Below are 19,483 nucleotides of genomic sequence, written 5' to 3'. Positions count from 1 at the left end.
GGCAACCCTCTTCAAATACCTCAACAATTTTTTAACTAAAGAATTTTTAGCCCTTTCGTTTGACAACCATACTTTAATATATCACGTAATTTTTTAACTTAAATCTCGCTTGTCTTACACCCCAAAATTACCTTATTGCGATAATTTCTATTGAATTTGACTTTACAAGCAAGTGGCAACCCTCCTACATGTAGTTAATAAATGAAGCCTTCTCAAAACATATCGATTTATACCTATATTGTAATAGTTCACAAGTGGCAACTCTTTTCAAAAAGTAAAACCTATTGCACATCTACAGGCACTATAATCGCTATAATTTGACACCGCGATTTTGAAATTCTATTTAATTTCTATTAAAGCAATTACTTAACACAATTAAACACAGCTCGCTGCATCTGCACAACTTATCGAAATTTAATATTTTTCCGAGTTTTGTTGGCGGAAGTTTTAAAATATAATTAATTTTATAATTCCGGTCGAAAAAGCCGTCACTTTTTTTTGTGATGCACCTTAATGTATCTGCATGCATATACGTATATAGAAGAAACGGTGAAGTGATAATTCCTCTCACAGTCAACATTAATAGCAGAAATTATTTCGAAAACATTCTAAATTGCACTATCCAATCACAATCAATGGACGTTAAAAGTCATGAGAAGCCAGTCTAACCTAAGGCGCAAACAATGACAAACCAACCTAAGGCGCATAACTACAAACTACCGTATGCAAAAAGTTATGACTTTTCATCGAGTAGATAATTTGACCAAAATATGCAGTCATGCATTGAAAGAAATTTGTTAGCAACTAACCACCCAACATGTCGTATGAGTAACTAAATATTTTGTATGCAAAACATTTTCAAAGCACAGCAATGATGAAAAGTTTGCAACAAATTTCCGTAAATTAAAGTTTAGTTACTTTCAACGAAAGTTTAATGTCATTTTCTAACTTGTCACTAACATGCCAAAGTGCACACAAACACACACACAAATAAATAACTTTATAAATGCATACTATATATTTATGTAGATGCAAATGAATACATGCCACAAGTGTGTGTGTTTGTGTGTGAGTGAGTTTGAGTGTGTGCACGCTTGTCGCAGCCATTCGATTTGGCTAGCATGCGTTTGCATGCGTGTTGCTGGGCCATAGTCGTTACGCGAACCAGCAATGTCGGATTGCCATTTTAATTTACATGCAACTACCATCCAAATGCTTGCAGCAGCGAACAACCGCAGCAATATTACCTGCAACTGTAATAGTGTAACAGCGTCGGCTATAAGCAAAGACAAAGGTAAAAACAAAACTAAAAACAACAACAAGGTACAAGCAAACTTTAATGTTGGCAATGAACGACGAATTGCTGTTCGCAATGCACTCGCTGCGAGCCTTGTTGCTGTCGCTACAATAAATCCATATAAGTATGTATGTATGTAATGCATGTAGGTTTGTCTGCATATTGCAAGCTGCAAGCTGCCAGTCTCGCTTGCTGACGCTGAATGACCTGGCATACAGTGAGTGGTTTGACGAATTGGCTGAGCTGCGTTGAGTGTTGCATTTGCAACGAAAACTTATGAATTTACTATGGCATATTTTTTGCACAGACATATTTTTATGCAGCAGTGTGCAATTGAAGCATGCAACACTCTTGCAAATATGAGTAGTGCATACATATTGACGTTCACGTAAAGAAAAGATAAAAATATCTGAAATATGCGCTCATAGCAGCAAACATATGTATGTACTTTCTGAAACTATTTGCCCCTCACCAACTCTCTACCCCACATACACACATACATACATAAGTATGTATGCACTTATGCATATGACGAAACTCATAAAAGTTTTGCGCGCCAAGTGCTGACAGGCATGTCTATGAGCCATTCAACCAATCTGACTGGCTTTCAGTCGTCGTGCTGTCAGCCCAAAATGCCACACGTTAAGTACTTTATTTACAAAAAGCAAAGACAATAACAAAAACTAAAGTAGCAAGCATTAAGATTCATATGCTTCAACTATTCAAAAGCAGAGTAAACATTTTACATATACATTTATGTATGTATGTGTGTGTGTGTGTTTCTTAGTTCAAATCCTACATAAATATTAGTGTTGGGAAGTATCGAGTACTTTTGAGCAGGGTGCGAACATAACAGTTATTGATGAAAACTGTCATGGAAAAATTCACTATGAAGGAAATTTTCTACAACTAAGCGAAATATACCACTAGATATTTTTTTGCACCCAGACTCAAATTTGAAAATAAATTTTTATTTGCAATATAAATAACAATTATTTTTGATTTTTGTGTTATAAATCCAAAATAAATTTTTATTTGTAATTTGTATGCAAAATTTAAAATACATAAATAACAATTATTTTTAATTTTTATATTATAATTGCAAAAAAACAATTATTTTTTATTTTTATATTAAATGTCTTAGAAAACAGTTATTGAAAAGTTTTATTTATAAAAGTCATCAATAAAAATCAGACAGTGACATTTTCTTTTAAAATTGATCAATATAAATCAGTGACCGACTTTTATTTTTAAATCAATCGAATAAAAGTCATTAACATTATTCGCAGTTAAGTAGGTGTTGGAAAACAAAAGTTTACTACGACTTATACAAATGACTTTTACAAGTATGATTGAAAAAATAAAGATCAGTGACTGATTTTTATTTGTGACCTTTATAAATAAAAGTCTTCGATAACTGTTAGCTAAGACATATAATTTAAAAATCAAAAATAACTGTTATTTGCAGATTATTTAAATAAAAATTAAAAATAATTGTTATTTTTGATTTATAAAATAAAAGTCAGAAATAACGGTCATTTAAAGAGTAGTTAAATAAAAGTAAAACCATGATTGTTAAAGAGTGATTTTTTAAATAAAAGTTGTAACTGTTACGCTCCCTGCTTTTGAGGATCGAGTTCTTTACAGCGTGGCTACGAATAACTGTTACAACGTTTTTTTTGAGAAATAAAAGGGTCCTTTATATATTTTGCAAAAAAAGTATTACATTGTTAATTTTCCACAGAGTTTACTTTAGTTGTATTAATTAGTTATTAAATTTTAATCCCTATTTACATTTGCCAGCAGTTTAAACTTTAAGAGAAAAGTTCATTTGGCACGCAAGTCTTTTTCAAGTGTATTTTTTCTTAGGCTTTGTATAAAAAAAATACAAAGAAGAAATACTCTGTATGAGGTTGGTCGAATGAATGGCCGTCCTAGTCACCAGTTCCGAGTCTATTCGATTTTTGAGGATGAGGCCTTATGTTAGACAAAAGGGGTAGTATAAGGGACTCAAAATGGAGAAAATTTGCCTGTGGTTACAGAAGATATGGAATAAATTAATTGACGAAGACCTGCGTGCCAAATGAACTTTTCTCTCAAAGTTTACACTGCTGGAAAATGTATATAAGGATTAAAATTTAAAAACTAATTAATACAACTAAAGTAAAATCTGTGAAAAATTATCAACAAAATAATTTTTTTGCAAAATCTATAAAGGACCCATTTATTTGTCAAAAAAAAACGGGGTAACAGTTATTCGTAGTCACGCTGTAGTATCGACACTTTTAAGGGTCGGGTATTTTGGAGAGTACTGAGTACTTTCTTCAAATATACACACGTTGGTAACACTTCAATGCTTAGTGTAGAAATCTGTCAAGCTGGTAGCACTTTATTCAATTAAAAATATCAGTCCCAAATTAAATATGAATGGCTTACTTTACTGGGTACAAGTATTGTACTTGAAAATTTTTGAAACTTCAAAGTGAGCATCATCATTGCTGAATACCGGTAAATATAAGTAAAACTTAGTAGGTACTTTTAAGTATCTATTCGACACTTAATACTGAGTACTTTGAATCGATCCTGAGCACGTGGTTCAAAGTGATGATTACAATAGTGTATCTTTAAGTACTGAGTACTTTCGAGTTATCTTAAGTTCTGAGTACTTTCGAGTACTTTTAAGCTCTGAATACTTTCGAGTTCTTTTAAGTACTGAGTACTTCGAGTTCTTTTAAGTACTGAGTACTTTACTAGTACTCTACTCAGTATCGATACTTTTAAAAATCGACTACTTTTGGTATTGCTACTACCCAACACTAATTTAATATGTATATTTGCGCTTGCGTGTACTATACATATATGATTGCCATAAAGCTATGGACGGCGTTGACGGTTTGATGAAATGCGCCATGAAATATGCAAAAGTGCGCGAAATTTGTTGTTTCATTGAAGTTTTAATAAACGACTGACATGAGTTTTGCATTAATGCTGCCTATTACAGCGGTCTTTAGGCGCACAAATGAATGTCGATTATTTTGAAATGTTTGGATTTTCCAATTTTGCTTTTATTCTGCTGTTATTTTAAGCAATACTTTGCATGTGCGTGTGTATGTTGGCGCATAGGTTGTAGAACCCATGCTAATGATATGTGTAATTGAGGAATTTATGTCATGCATGAGAAGGTTCGCAAAACGCCACATGTCAATTATGTTCGTTTTAATCAAAGTGTGCAAAAGAGTTGAAGAATGTACGTACTTATGTTGTGATATATACAAATGTACAAACTTTAACATGGATTTAAATAAGGAACAAAGCTTATTCCAAAACTAATTGAAACAAATAAAAGCTCGGCCTGCTATCCAAGCCAGGGAAATCTCCAGGATCGCCAAAAGCTTATAGACCAATATGGTTTTGGATGAGGAAGAAAATGAAAGAGTTGAGCACTACTTCTGTAGCTGCCCATCTATACCCTGCAGTGAAAAGCCAAACCAGTTAGAAAAAATACTAGTTCATTAACTAGTATGTGCCTACCAGTTTGACAATTTCGAAGAACTTAGGCGATCAACGCCATCTGCCTTTGAATTGCCAAAGCCAAAAATAAAACGCAATTAATTGCTTTTTTTACAATTGTCGGTTGTGGCGTCACGTGAAGACTACTGGTTCTGGTTCTGAAATCGCAGGTTCGAGGCCGCTTGGAGGTGGTTAAGATTTTTAAAGTTAAATAAATGTAAGTAAAAATAATTTATTCAATTTATAAATAAATAACAAATTTGAAAATCTAATTGCATTGCAAAAAAACATTTAGGGAGAAATGCTTGTGCTATTAAAAAAAAGGAATTAAACAAAAATATTTTTTTTATTGAATTTAAAATTTACAATAAACAGCATAAACAAAAAAAAGTGTAAAAAATAAAAATGAAATAAAAAAAAAGAAAAAAAAAAAATTTTCCCTGCGCCAGGATTTGAACCTGGGACCTCAGGCTTACCACGCGAGTGCTTTGCTCTGTCGGCCATTCTGACTGTTGGAGCGTCGCGAGCAAAAAGTCACACTTATGCTTTTCACGGGGCATGAATTGGCAGACTATCTCATTAACTGGTATGATGCTACTAGTATTTATACTAGTAGATGCTGATGCATAGCCTGACAATTGACATCTCGTAGGACATCGCAATGTTAAAAATACCAGTCGCTAACATTGAAAAAGGATAGAACGTGAACTAGTTCGGCTGAAACGCAAACCGGTAGAATTCTAGTTCACAACTAGTAGCTTTCCCTGCAGGGTAGCTAAGAGCGGGCTTTTCAGGTAGGCATTTCCTTAGCTCTCTTACGGAACTATCAGACGTGGGAATAAAACTAAATCATTTGCTGTATAAGAGCTTTAAAACGGTTGTAGGGAGAATAGTTTCTGAGGCTCCCGTGTTTCACAGCGGATTAGAATGGACCAGCAGAGTCTAATTGAGTTGATTCTTTAAACTTACTGGCACATCAACCTAACCTAACCATGGATTTTGGATGCCATGACAGAAGTTACGGAAAATCTTGTATTTACCAACAACAAGTCAACGGTGGAAAGAATAAATATTGCACGATCGTGACCGTATAAGTGAAAAATGCGTTTAATTCTGCGGCTTGGGAGCACATTTTAAAAGCGTATACATATGTAACAACTTTAGAAACTACCAATCAAAAGGTTTTGAGAGCAATCAAATGGGAGTGATGAAGAAGGAACAGAACACACTTGGGATATGGAGCGCTTTTGAATGGCGTCATCGACGGCGCGTTTGATGAAGAAGAACCCAGGCCAAGGTACAAAGACGATTGTCACGTTCCTGCACTCGACCACGACGAGATTAAAACCGATAATGAGGAGGCTTATAAACAGCAAAGCCCACGCGGTCCAACGGTATTCCGGCAGAGTTGTTTATAGCCGGCGACAAAGAGCTAATCGGACACATGTAGTACCTTCTCTTAAGCAGAATTTGATCCGATGAATTCATGCATTTTGGGATTTTAGAGATTTTCGGGTTTATTGGGACTTATGAGGCGTGCGCTTGTTTTCGTACGAATCGAAAGTATTGCATTTTTCCTATCACTTACTAAACAAAAATTTAAAATTTTCGATTCGTACAAGAATACGCCTCAATAATCGATATTTTTATCGGGGTTGTTATCAATATTTTTATCGATTTTGTTATAAATTTTTTTTTACTATCGATAATTTGCGGAACTAATCGATATAATAATCGTAATTTTAATCGATATTTTTATAGATTTTGTTATCGATTTTGTAATCGATATTTTCAACGATTTTTTATGGATTTTGTTATCGATATTTTTTATCAATTTGGTTATCGATATTTTTATCAATTTGGTTATTGATATTTTTATCAATTTCGTTATCGTTATTTTTATCAATTTGGTTATCGATATTTTTATCAATTTGGTTATCGATATTTTTATCAATTTGGTTACCGATATTTTTATCAATTTTGTTATCGATATTTTTATCAATTTGGTTACCGATATTTTTATCAATTTTGTTATCGTTATTTTTATGGATATTTTAATCGATTTTGTTATCGATATTTTAATCGATGTTGTTATTAACATTTTTATCGATTTTGATATCGAATTTATTATCGATATTCTTAACGGTTTTGTTATCGAAATTTTGATGGATCGATTCTGTTATCTACTCTATCGATAGTAACATCTATCAAAATATCGATAACAAGACTGTTAAGAATATCGATAACAAATTCGAAAGAAAAAATGAAGATAAGGGAAAAGAGAATAACATATGTAAATGCAATTAGAACTCACAGGGGTAGAGTGAGGGATCTAGATAGAATAAAGACAAAAAAATATAACCTTTAGCAACAGCAGATGTGTGTATGTACATACATATGTAGAAATAAATAACGTAAGTTTCACTTCTCCTGTGTGGCCTAGGCGCACTCAATTTTTTATATGAAATCTTTGGTCAGCGTCGCAAATTTATTTGGTTCTTTTACCTTAATTCGTCCGTTGTGGCAATTTCTGTCTTTGCTGTGATGAGGCATTAAGGGATCGAATAAAGAAGATGCTTACTATGTTCCGAGGATATATCACTTTTCTAATTTCAAAATAATTTTTTCATGGCGTATTCGAAACATTTTCTGCAATCAGATTCTGGGTTTCGAAATCATTGAGCATATTTTTATAAAGCGAACCGATTTCTAAAAGGCAAATTCAAGTGTGGCTCTAAGCCAATAGTGTCACGGTGGCTCGACAAAGGTCAAATTCTCACATAAGATTGGTAACAAAAGGTTTTTTAGTTGGTATTTAGAGCATATCTGAACTAAACCAGCAGTTGTGATCACCATACTGAAACTTAATTTGAAAAAGTTTCTCCTTCACACATGCCGAAAGTAGCCAAGATTACTATACAATTCCCTTCAAGTGTGTTTTTAAATTAGTTGGGGTTGAGGGTGTGATTTAAAATTGTTTGTCTAATTCAGTTTGAAGTATAACCAGCAAAAGCGCTGTTCCGCTCAGCGTACTCTCCGCTGTGTGTACATTTAGTAAGATTTCATTTTAATTTCATTTATTAATCAATTCATGAGTAAGATTTAATAGTTTTTTTTTGTAGTACAATAGCCAAGGTTTAGTAATTAAAGTAAACTTTCAAATCTTCCGTAGTATCACATACTGTACTGAAACGAAACGTGGTTTATTTGAGAACATAGTTTTGCCTAAATAAATCCATACTCACAGCCTGGAACGTAGATTTAAATTGGCGAAATTGTGTACCAGTCTCCGAAAACCGGCATTGATTGTTCTTACCTTATCCACTTTTTAATAACTTTAAGCTTGCCATCTCGCTACACGTCATTCCATCGCATACAGCTGGGACTTTTTTTTTTGCCAACCCACGTAGCAGCTTAAATAAGTCCGCAGAGTGCGTGTGCTATTATCCCAAAGCGCATTTCATTTTAACTTTTACTACCTTTTAACGTTTCGATTACTTTGCTAGTACGAGTATTTCAGCACCAACATTTCAGCTTTTAACTCGCCGCCCTTCTGTGGAGTGTTACTGTCATTTTGTGGCCTAACATTGTCTTACGACCGACGCGCGTTTGATTGCTGGCAGGTGTTGTAGGCGTTTCACACGCTTCTTATTTCTTCAAGGCCACTAAAGGCGCACACACGCACACATGCAATAACATCTCTAGAGGAAAAACAAAAGTTTCTTGCTTCTGCTGCTTTGTTTTTTTTTGTGTGTTATGCGTGTAATATTTATTTAGACTTTTTGCTACTTTCTTTTTCGCCAGTAAAAATATATATTTCTCCTTGGCGGGGTTGAAATCGTTTCGTGCCAGCTTTAGCTGTCTACATTTGCCGCTGCTATTATCGCCTCTCCTGTGGGCAACCACAGCCGCTGCGCATTGCCATGATAATCATTGCTGCTTTAAGTTGCGTAAGTTGCGCTAAATGGGCGGCTGCTGTTTGCTTTTGTTTACTGCCTTCACTTCAGCCTGTGTGTGCATAATATTTTTAATGTATTTTGACGCCTATTTTGTTTTTGGCGTTTTGTTCTTCTTTTTTATTTTTTTTTTTGCAAAGGCTTTTGGCCAAATATGTTTGGTACGCTTATTTGCTTATCTGGTTACTTTTTTCGCAGCACAATTTTTATTTTTTTTGCCGACACATACAACTTTTATCTGTTATGTTAGATTTATTTTTTTTTTGGTTTTGTGTGCTAAACTTTTTCTGTCCCTAACCCGCCTTCCTTAGGTTATTTATGTTTAGGTCGTTCTAAAAATCTCCCTCAGCTGCGCTGTGGCATCCCAATCTTAATGTGGCAACATGCAAGAAGATTTATTTGACCTTTGTCACGTTATTTATTTCACTTTTTCACAAAGTTGAAAGTTTAATTTGCTGCTCTGTTATGATTTTTTTTTTCGCTGCTACAGCTTGAGTTTTTTTGTTGCAGATTTTAACAATTTTAAATTAAGTGCGCCTTAAGTTATTACAAAACGCTTAAGTTAACTTTCTTGACACGAATTGAAATTTAAATATTTTATTATGTCAATTTTTGGACAGTTACCAAATTATCTAAACGGCGAAGGTGTCGCTACTCCTGTTTATCTCCGTATATGAAGTTTAAAGTGGAATTGAAAGTCGTTTGGGAATTAATGAAAGTACGCCGTTCAAACTTTGGAAAAGAAATTATCTTCACAAAAAAAAATATACAAGTTTTAGGAATTAAATAGATTATAAATTAATGCGATTGATAGCAAATAAATCAAATTCAATGGCAGTGTGAAAAGTTCACTTGCCCTTTCCATAAATTTTTATCTAAACCATCTCCCAGATGCGCATTTCTCAGTATATCGCGCCCGTGTCAAAGCTCTGGTGTATGAACAATGAGCTGCCTTTTAGCTTCGAATTAAGTACTGCACAAAAGAAAACGTCCGGTGGATAATGAGTACACCCTGACGTATAGAAACTAAAAAGAATATATATACATACATATGAATACTTGGATGAGCAACATTTCCTCTTAGGAATGCCTTCCTTGAATATTTTTCTTATACATTTCTAAATTCCCAAGCTGCAGTGACTGTATTCAAGCAAGGTTGCAGCTCTTGGAGGGCTGAATTTGGTGCTCGTACCGGGGTTTCAATTGAGCCTAACCTCAAGCTATACTATAACGTACTAGAGACCCTGCAAGCGTTTTCTAGTCCGAAACATTTTCAATTAAGGAGGCGATAAGTTTAATCAAAGTAATAGGCATGAGGCTATTCAGGTACTCTCTTCTCATTAGGTTTCAACTAGTGAATGACTGTAAAAGAAAGTTGGCCTCGATTTCTGATCAATACGAAATTAATCTTATATGGTTCTCGGAACATAGCGACATTTACGAAAACAGATGAAGTAGCGAGGTGTGGCTACGCACTGAATATATCCAACGCGGTGTACAAGTGTGCCCCGCTCAGGGATTTCAAAAGCAGCATTGCCGAAATTGGTCATTTGAAGCCTAGACAGATGTGTAACCGTACAAAATCGTATAAATAGAACTACCTGACAGTTGTGGGTATCCTACTACACACACTTTGATTACTTAACGGATTCGCGCCGACAAATAGCTTATTAAAATGAAAAAATATAATCCTCTCTTAAAAAAACTTGAAAAAGGTTCTAAATATTAGTTAAATTATTAAAATTAATACCCAAAATAAATTCATCAGATATTACTAAATACCTGTTGAACGAAAAAAATATCTTCTTGGAATCGGCGGACCGTAGAAGGAGACGCATAGAACTGATCAAGTGAAAATAGAAGGCTAGGGGATTATTAGCGCTGCCTTTGGGTTAGGCCTTGGGCTTTTGGTTTGTAATAGTGAAAGGTTCTTTTAAAGCAAACATTAAAAATCAACAGATTTAGCGTAAATATCTTATTGAAGAGCAATTCTTTATATCTATATATATCCATAGATTTCTCGGGAACGGCTCTAACGGTTTTAATGAAATTTTGTACACAGATAATGTTTTGGATTATAAGATTATCTGAATAGACAATATCTCTGAAAAGATTCGTATAAGGTTGCCACCTATTCGAAATTAGTTAAAAATTAATCAAAAAATATCTTAAAATGGGTATGAAATGGAAGGTATTTTAAAGATCCCTAATTCAAAAATATTTTTAATAGGGTTGCCACCTATTTTGAATCACATATATATTTAATTTTTTATTTAGAAAAAAAGGTAAAACATTACCATACATGGGTACCAAGAGAAGGTTCTTAAACAATGCCTCATATTTTCGATTCTACACAATTTTCTTAAAACATCGCAATATGGATATCAAATGAAAGGTATTGTTGAGAACTTTGGTCAGAAAATATATTCCATCAGGGTTGCTACACTTCTATGTAAGAAAAATTTTTATTTTGTTAATTTCAATCGGCATTTTTTATGTATACACAGCACATATATGTACGCTTAAGATATATACCATTCATTCCAGCGTATTTCGGAAGTAAGAAATTTACTTAACAGATATCGAAATCCAATTTTATTTTTGTTGAATTTCCAAAACATTTTTTTAAAGCTATCCTAATCTTGAAAACCGTAAAAAGTTTGTGCACTCCGTGCAAAGCTCGGTCAACCTGGTACTATTTTAAATGTGAGGTTGACGAATATAGTTCAGCTTGGGTACAATTTGTACCGCTTTAACTTCAAGTTAGTAAATAGTTTACGGGTGCTCTCCACTACAATCTATGCATTTTTTTAATTCAGATTAATACGGAATATTATTATTCTTTTATAGATCTACATGTATCTAAAAAGCCAAGCTTTTGTTCCTGTTTCTGGTTCTTACTCAAGATTCTCTTACATGACCAGAAGAAAATCAAGCCTTTCCACCAGTTTTTGCTGGCTTAGCTTTATTTCCAATATTTCTTGGTTTTTAGAGCCACTGAAGTAATATGATATCAGTGAGGGATTGACCCAAACTGCATAGTCTTGATCTTTTGGTCCATAATACGTGATATATTTATTCGGATTAACATTGAGTTTACTTTCTGGAGTCTAAAACGGTACATTACCCTTGGATTTTGCTGATGTCGGAATAAAAAAACACCTGATACTACCACCACTATATATCTACATACATATGTATTTAATTATGTAGTTGAAGAACCACTTTAGGGGTACTAAAACTCTTTAAGCGACTTGTGCATTTCTCATACAAAAAAAAGTGCACCTAAAAGATATCTTCCTGCTGTACTTATAGAACTAAAAAGTCACTGCCATTATCAACCCGGGTCAACGCTAATCCAAATTGGCACCTGATCCGATCGTCAGCACTCCTATGCGCTATCTCTAAACTCTACTCCGGGAGTAATTTTGGAACTCGGTATTAAGCTACTGCTTACAAGACGACCAGGAGCTCTACATGGATACATGCAGAGGTGGTCGCCATAGCAGGTCTACCCGTACACTGAATAAAGTAAAGGAGTATGCCTCCTCCAATGTAGTCTGAAATGAATGAATCTCGTAAAAACTGTAATCCTTACTTCCTCTATATCTATCTTCACTCTAAACTTGGTATCCCGCTCTCGCTCAGCTAAACACCATTCAACTAAAGTTTGGGATTTTATATCGCTGTATCTAGTGTTTTCCAATCAATTTTTGTTGTTGTTGTTCTTCTTCTTATTTTAAGCAATTTTGCCCCAGTCTAATAAAAAGTGTTAGTCATTTATTGGTTGGGTCAGGTTAAGTTATGCTGGCTGACCATAAAACGTTCTCACATAGAGAAAGATAATGTTAACAGTTTGCTACGTTTAATACGCAGTGTTGCTTTATCGGATCTCAGATTGTGAATATTTATTTGGTTGTTGAAAACTGGACACGCACAAATTATATGCTTTAAGCTTCAAGTAGTTAAACTTCCTAAAAATTTTGTCTTCTTTAGAACCTATTGGTAATCTTAACAGAAGTGTCGCGCCTGGGATAGAAAGTTCCTAAAAAGAGTCTTGTTGGATAAAATAATTATCTGAATATTTAAACTGATGTCCAAATAGAGGTTTTAAATTTCTTTATGTTCTGACCTGAAACTTGTATGCCATGAGCTTATTAAATAGATATGTTTTCTTATAGAAAGAAATGCATTTTCATGACCATAAGAAAAAGTGCACTTAAAATGTTTGTTTCAAAGTCCATTGCAAGCTGTTTTTGGGCTAAGAAAAGAAGAAAAAACAAAATTTTTTCGTTTGAAGGTCGGGTTGGAGATCAAATGATTTTTCATTCAATCAGACCATTAAAGTGAAATCTTTGATTTGTTTTTACGTGAACATAGTTGGAAATCAGGCCGGCACAGCTTAAGCAGGGACATGTGTAACTGCAAGGTGTTTCTGATTGACGCACAGTTCCAAATATTCGACTGAGTTTGTTAATAATTGGCTGGAAGAGTAAATTTGGTACGAAATTGAGTACTTTGTTCTTAATATTAGAAGCTGGCGTACTATATCCGCAATATTGGCTTGGCCATTTTTAATTACGCAATCGCGAACCCAAAAGCCTCTTAAAAGCACTCTACCTAAACGAGGCATATATGTATACAGTTTTGGATAGCATAAAGCTTAATTAGGCCTAGCTTAAACTTATATGTGCTTATTGGATCGGGCACTTAAATTTCAAGATTCTATCCAAATTGGATATACCGACCTTATTAACATTTTTACCATCTCCAAAACTGCTTGTGAAAAAGAAAAGTCGGAATTTTAATGCCGCCACCCCCTACGATTGTTCTATGCCAAAAAAATATACCCCAATAAAAAAAATAGGGAGTGCTCAAAGCGCTCAAAGGGCAATTGTTTCTTTAACAATTTTTTCATGATAGCTATATTTCATAGGTCCGCTAAAACCCTCCGAAATTAAAATGGGGTGACCAATAAAAAATCTTTAGTATTAAAAAACGGTTAAATAAACACTTGGATATTAATATTGGAAGCTGCTGAAGAGAGACACAGTTTTCCAATGGAAAAATATTGAGTTTTAAGAATTTTATACCATTTCTACAAATAGTTTTTTTTCCCCCATATAAAATACATGGAAAACTTTGAGCGCTTTGAGCACTAAATATTTTTTGATTTAAAAGTAAAAAAAAAAATAGGGGTATATTTTTTCGGTGTAGAACAATCCTAGGGGGTGGCGGCATTGAAATTCCGACTTTCCTGAATTTCCTACTTTTTGACATGCATTTTTGGACCACCCTAATGAACATATGTGCTATGTAATAATTAGATTCTCAAAAATTTTAGATTTTAAAGATGGTAAAAAACGTTAATAAGGAGGTCGTCGAATTCCGATCATTTGTATTTTTATGCCCTTACAACGAAACGAAAACCGAAATGCCATTTGTGTTAAAATTACACTTCCATTTTTATTGGAGTGTTGCCACAGAAAATTCTAGTTCACTTTAAAGAACGAACTAATGAACTAGTTCAATTAAAAGAGCTGGGCTCTTTCGCTCTTTAGTTCAAAAGCTCCCCAAGCCTAATGAAAATGATAAGTGCCGCATACGCCCTGTTGTCCAGGAGTGAGTAAGCATTTTACGAAGGTAAATCTTTTTGTTTGGCTCGCATGTCAGCAAATACTAATTCTTCTGCTGAATATCAAAAAAAAAAAAGCTACTAGCGTCATTATCAACATCAACAACAGCGCGCAACAGCAGTGTGGAAATCAACGTCAGCATCTGCAGCATCAGCAGTTTTATTGCTGCTGTTTCTTTGCTTCAATGCTTGCAGCCAGCAGCTTTTACGCTCCGCTATTCAATTTCACACTTAATTTGATAAGCGTTGCGTACGTGCGTTTCGCATCACTAGCAAGAGAAATGTTTTTCACAAATACACCTGCATGCGATAGGTTTTTTAGTGGTAACCTTGCAATGTACATTAGACCGCATCACTCCCCATAAAAAAAATATAAAATCGGTACTATGTTTCCATGGGTATTATAAAATCTATTATATTTTAAGACACCCACCAAAATATTTCGGAAAAATATTAAGATTTACGTGAGCTGTACCGATTTGAAAATACCTCTAAAAATGGAGTTTTTTTTATAAATAAATATAGTTTATAAAAGATTTTTTTTTTTTTAAATTCCCTCAAATGACAAAATGGTATAAAAAAGCTTAAGAAATTTGCATAAAAATATTTCTAAAATATTAAAAAAAAAATTTAAACGGATTCGTAATAATGACATTTTTGATGCTGTTTTTTTAAGAAACTATTTTTATTCATACAAAAGCTCCATTTTTGGAGGTATTTTCAAATCGGTCCAGTTCACTTAAATCTTAATATATTTCCGAAATATTTTGTTGCACATCTCAAATTATAATCGATTTTGTAATACCGACGGAAAACCCGCAACTTTTTTTTGGTGATGCAGTCTAATGTACATACATACGTAGGTATGTACGAGTGTGTGGTCTTCTGTGCTGGCATGCGTTGGCACATAGATATGTATGTATCTTCTCCACTTCTGTTGATGATTTGTTCTGCTCCACTGCACTACACCGGACACTTTAGTGATTTTTTCTGCTATGTCATGTCGTATGTTTCTTATCTGTGCTGTGTCCATTGCAGGCTTTTTGTTGCTGCCGCTTTCCTCTTCATTACCTGTGCTGCTTTTATTGCTGTATATTTTCACATTTTCTACGCAGCGTACTTGAATATGTTAGTTTGGTATGTACGTCCGTCCGTCCGTCCGTCCGTCCGTCTTGCATGCATAATCACCCAATAAGCGTATAAAAAGTTACTTTTCCGCCTATCTTATTTTCGAACTAGCCGCGGTTTGTGTGGGTAGAACAGCAGCAGCAGCAGCAGCAGCTAGGACCAAGGTAATGCTAATAGGAGGCAGCGACTGAAAACAAAAATGTGTGCAAAGGCAAAAGTTTTACGCATTTGCTGACGGAACTTTTGCAACTTTTTTTTCGAGCGCTGCTCTAACTTTCTGCTATATTCTGTGCGGCATTTTATAGATGTCTCTTTTATTTACAATCAAATAGGCTTTAATATTACTAAATAATAATTTTATGTTCAAATAAAGATGACGTAAGCGCATATTAAATAGAATCGACACGTTTGTATATACATACAGTGGTCGAAATAATTATAGCCGCTGCATATTTTGACAAATTTTAACATACTATTTTTGTTGCTATTTAATTTTGGTTATTTTTTTATAAAAATGTAGTTCATTATTTAACAACACTCGTGTAAATCCAAGGTTCAAACTTTGTGCAATATTAAAAAAAAAAAATTCAACAAACTTCGTAAAAATTTCGAATAAGACTTCCTAGAAAGATTATGAGTATGCAGTTTTGTAGCCCATTAAATTCTAGTGGAACACAGTAAGGGTCAAATATCTAAAAGTTACGGTTACTTTTGATCAAAATCTATATAAATGAAAATGAAATGTCTTTCGTATGTCTAACGGCTACATCGGTTTCGAAGTACTTTTTTTGAAGATTCTGTGCGCAAGGTTTTTCATTAAAAAAAAAAAATTCAAAACTTTTTGTTGTTATTGCCGAAGAACAGAAATTTTCGCACAGCGTACATTTTTGTCACTGAACATATTTTTAAAATGATGCGAAATTATAAAAGCTTTTTCAATTTTGTGTTCGCTAAAGTTTGATCGCGAGTAAAATTTTAACTGACAATAAATTTCTTCGAGTTAGTTCCGTACCAAAGACAACAATTAAAAGTTATTTAAATCATAAGCTTCACTGGAGCATGAGCTTTCAAAATCGATGCTTGAAAGCCTTCACTGCCCTATATGATCTTTATAGGGTTTCAGTGCTAGACAACGGCACAGCTGAAATGGTTACAGTGGCTAAACATCTTAATTCCGGCCACAGTTGTTATGCTTGGCAACCCCATTTACACTCAGAAGTTCTAATAAAACTTCATAAAGTAGACATCTTTAATAAATATTTGGACGTAGAGAATGTAAAGTAAAGTTCAAAGCGGTCGGCCTCTGCTGGGCAATATTTTCCCTGGGGAATATTAATTTATTGTGCAATAATGATCTAGAGTTGCTCGTATCGTCTTTTTATCACTGTGGCAGTTTTTATATTCCTCCCAGTTTTTTTTTTATTTTTACATATCGCGTGACATAGTAGACAGCATGAATAACAAAAAAAAAAAAAAAAAAAATTATAAAAAAAATATTAAAAAAAATAATATTGTTTTTGCATGATGTACCTTAAAGCCCTCATTCATAACAGATAAAGTAGCTTGAAAAAGCTTTATAAAATGACATTTTCATAAAAATTTTCGATTTATAAAGTATTTAAGGTTTACTTTATTTTTTATGAATTTGGGGGTAAATATTTATCTACAAAGGTGTTAAAATTAAAAACGGTTAACTATTGTAGTTTAGAAGAAATTATCTTATATGTTTTGTCATACTTTAACATATAGCTGTCAATATCTTGGGAAAACATAAGCATTATAAGTAATATTCAATTTTTTTTTTCAAAATTCATGCCTTGGCGAAATTTTCGAGGTACATTGTACTCAGATAACTGCGCTTTTTACAATCCTATACTATAGCACACACGTTTCACATTCATGCACATCAAAAGAAATATCATCACGCATACACACCAACCATTGTTCACTTAAGCACTTAGTAGTTGCTTGAGTAGTTATCTCTACATATGTTTATCAAAGTATAAATGGCTGCTTAGATCTTATCGAACTTACCCTATCACCTTTCTCGCCAGTCATTCCTGGATCTCCACGTTCACCCTTCTGTCCCTGCTGACCGCGTTCGCCCAACGCTCCGGCATCACCTTTATCTCCAGGCGGTCCCTTGGGTCCTGGCGAAGAGCTACGCATCGGACGCATTGAATTGCCCATTAAGGATTCCTGTGTATTTATGTTTGTTTTTTTTTTTTTTTTTTGTGTTCATTTACATTTCAAAGCCATGTGTGTTATGAATGTGTGTGTTGGAAAGTAGAAAAATTAGAAAAATATGTTAGTAAAGTTTGCCGAATAGCAGGTGCAGGGTAAGGAAAGTTAAATTTAAGCATAAAAAAGATTGGAATGTAACCACATATGTACACACATACGTATACATATATTCAAAGCTAGTGCTTTGGCTTTTTTTAAGCTTATGCACTAATACACACGCATGAATCCTGTCAACTGCCTACGCTTGCTGATTTAATTTCTTTATTTTTACGACTTTTCTTCATTTTATTTTTCTACCCTCTTCGAATTTTGCCTGCTGCAGTTTTCTTTGCTTTTCAGCTTATCTCTTTGGGTTCGGGTGCTGTTATTAGTACCTTTTGATTGCCTTTTCTTTTTTGCTTGGCTTGTTTGCCAGGTATCCTTTTGGATATGTGATAAGCACGTTTTGATTAATGATGCCACATTCACAAGAAAATCTCATTTTACTATTACGGCACGTTTTTATTATTACTATAAATGTTGTTGTTGTTGTTGTCATCTTTATCGCTTTAGCAACCTCTCAGAGCTAATGTGTATAACCCTTATTTTAACTTTTGTTTGCTTGCCAACCTTACAAACTACACCAATACATCTGCGGTTCGATGCACATAGACGAACACATACATACATATAGTATATATACATATGTATACTAACTCGATTAGCATTGTGTGCGCCTGTTGACAAGGGACTGCCGCTTAATTTTAAGCTACATACATAGCTCCTGATATAAAATTGTGTTGAAAGATTTAGGTATGTACTTTTTGGTTGAATTTTTTTATTTTTCTATTTTTGGAAAGCAATAAGGTATTTTTAGTTGTAAAAAATATACCACTCCCTATGGAAATTTGTGTGAGATCAAATTTAATTTAAGCCCTTGTGTGTCGACTTTTCATGTTTGCCATTTTAGTTTGATTTCTCCTAATTCTAGGGCACACTAACGAGTGTATGAATGTCTGTGTTACTGTTACATACTTTTTGCAGGACGAGGAATATGTGGTAATGATGAAAAAGGCTTACCGCAAGTATTTTTATTATTACAACGCTTTTATCAACTTGCAATGTTGTGTGTCTAGTTACTTGCAATGTTGTGTGTCCAGACAGCTATGAAACCTTTGCTTTGCAAAGTTCCTATAAAAAAGTACAGACATAAACCTCGTCGGTTGAGAGGCAGATGTCGCCCTATGGAAAATAGACGATACCATTTCTTTAAATGAAATTAATTGGTGCTCCTATCTATGTACATTAGACTGCATTACCAAAAAATGTTGCGGTTTTTCCGCCGGGATTACTAAATCTATTATATTATAAGACGTCCACCAAAATATTTCGTAAAAATATTAAGATTTAAGTGAGCTGGACCGATTTGAAAATACCTCCAAAAATGAAGTTTTTTATGAATAAAACTAGTTTCTTAAAGAACTTTTTGAAAAAGGTCCCCTCAGATGACAAATTAGATTAAGCTTAAAAAATCTGCATAAAAATATTTAAAAATCTTTTTAACGAAATCGTAAGAATGAGATTTTTGATGCTGTTTTTTTACTTTTTCCAAAGATTGATTGACGAAAAACTTGATTAACTGTGCCAAAAATGTTCTGATTTAGACTTATGGGATCTCAGTAGAAAGGTATTTTCACGCCATTTTTATTTCTGGCCAAAAGAAGCGTCATTTGT

General features: G+C 33.9%; 1 protein-coding gene across 1 annotated transcript in view; it reads right to left on the bottom strand.

Moving 5' to 3' along the window:
• Window positions 1–17,721, bottom strand: part of LOC118746950 (collagen alpha-1(XI) chain-like) — a 117,156-nt gene extending 99,435 nt beyond the window's left edge. Inside the window, exon 1 of the mRNA XM_036480943.1 lies at window positions 17,561–17,721. Within this exon, the coding sequence (XP_036336836.1) occupies window positions 17,561–17,716 (156 nt within the window). The 5' untranslated portion in view covers window positions 17,717–17,721. The remainder of the gene's footprint in view (window positions 1–17,560) is intronic.
• Window positions 17,722–19,483: the final 1,762 nt, after the last annotated feature.

This window comes from Rhagoletis pomonella, unplaced genomic scaffold (assembly GCF_013731165.1).
Source record: "Rhagoletis pomonella isolate Grant_MI unplaced genomic scaffold, Rhpom_1.0 Rhpom_scaffold_00011, whole genome shotgun sequence".
Lineage (NCBI taxonomy): Eukaryota > Metazoa > Arthropoda > Insecta > Diptera > Tephritidae > Rhagoletis > Rhagoletis pomonella.
The sequence above is the reverse complement of the archived record's forward strand: the minus strand, read 5'-3'. Positions and strand labels throughout refer to the sequence as shown.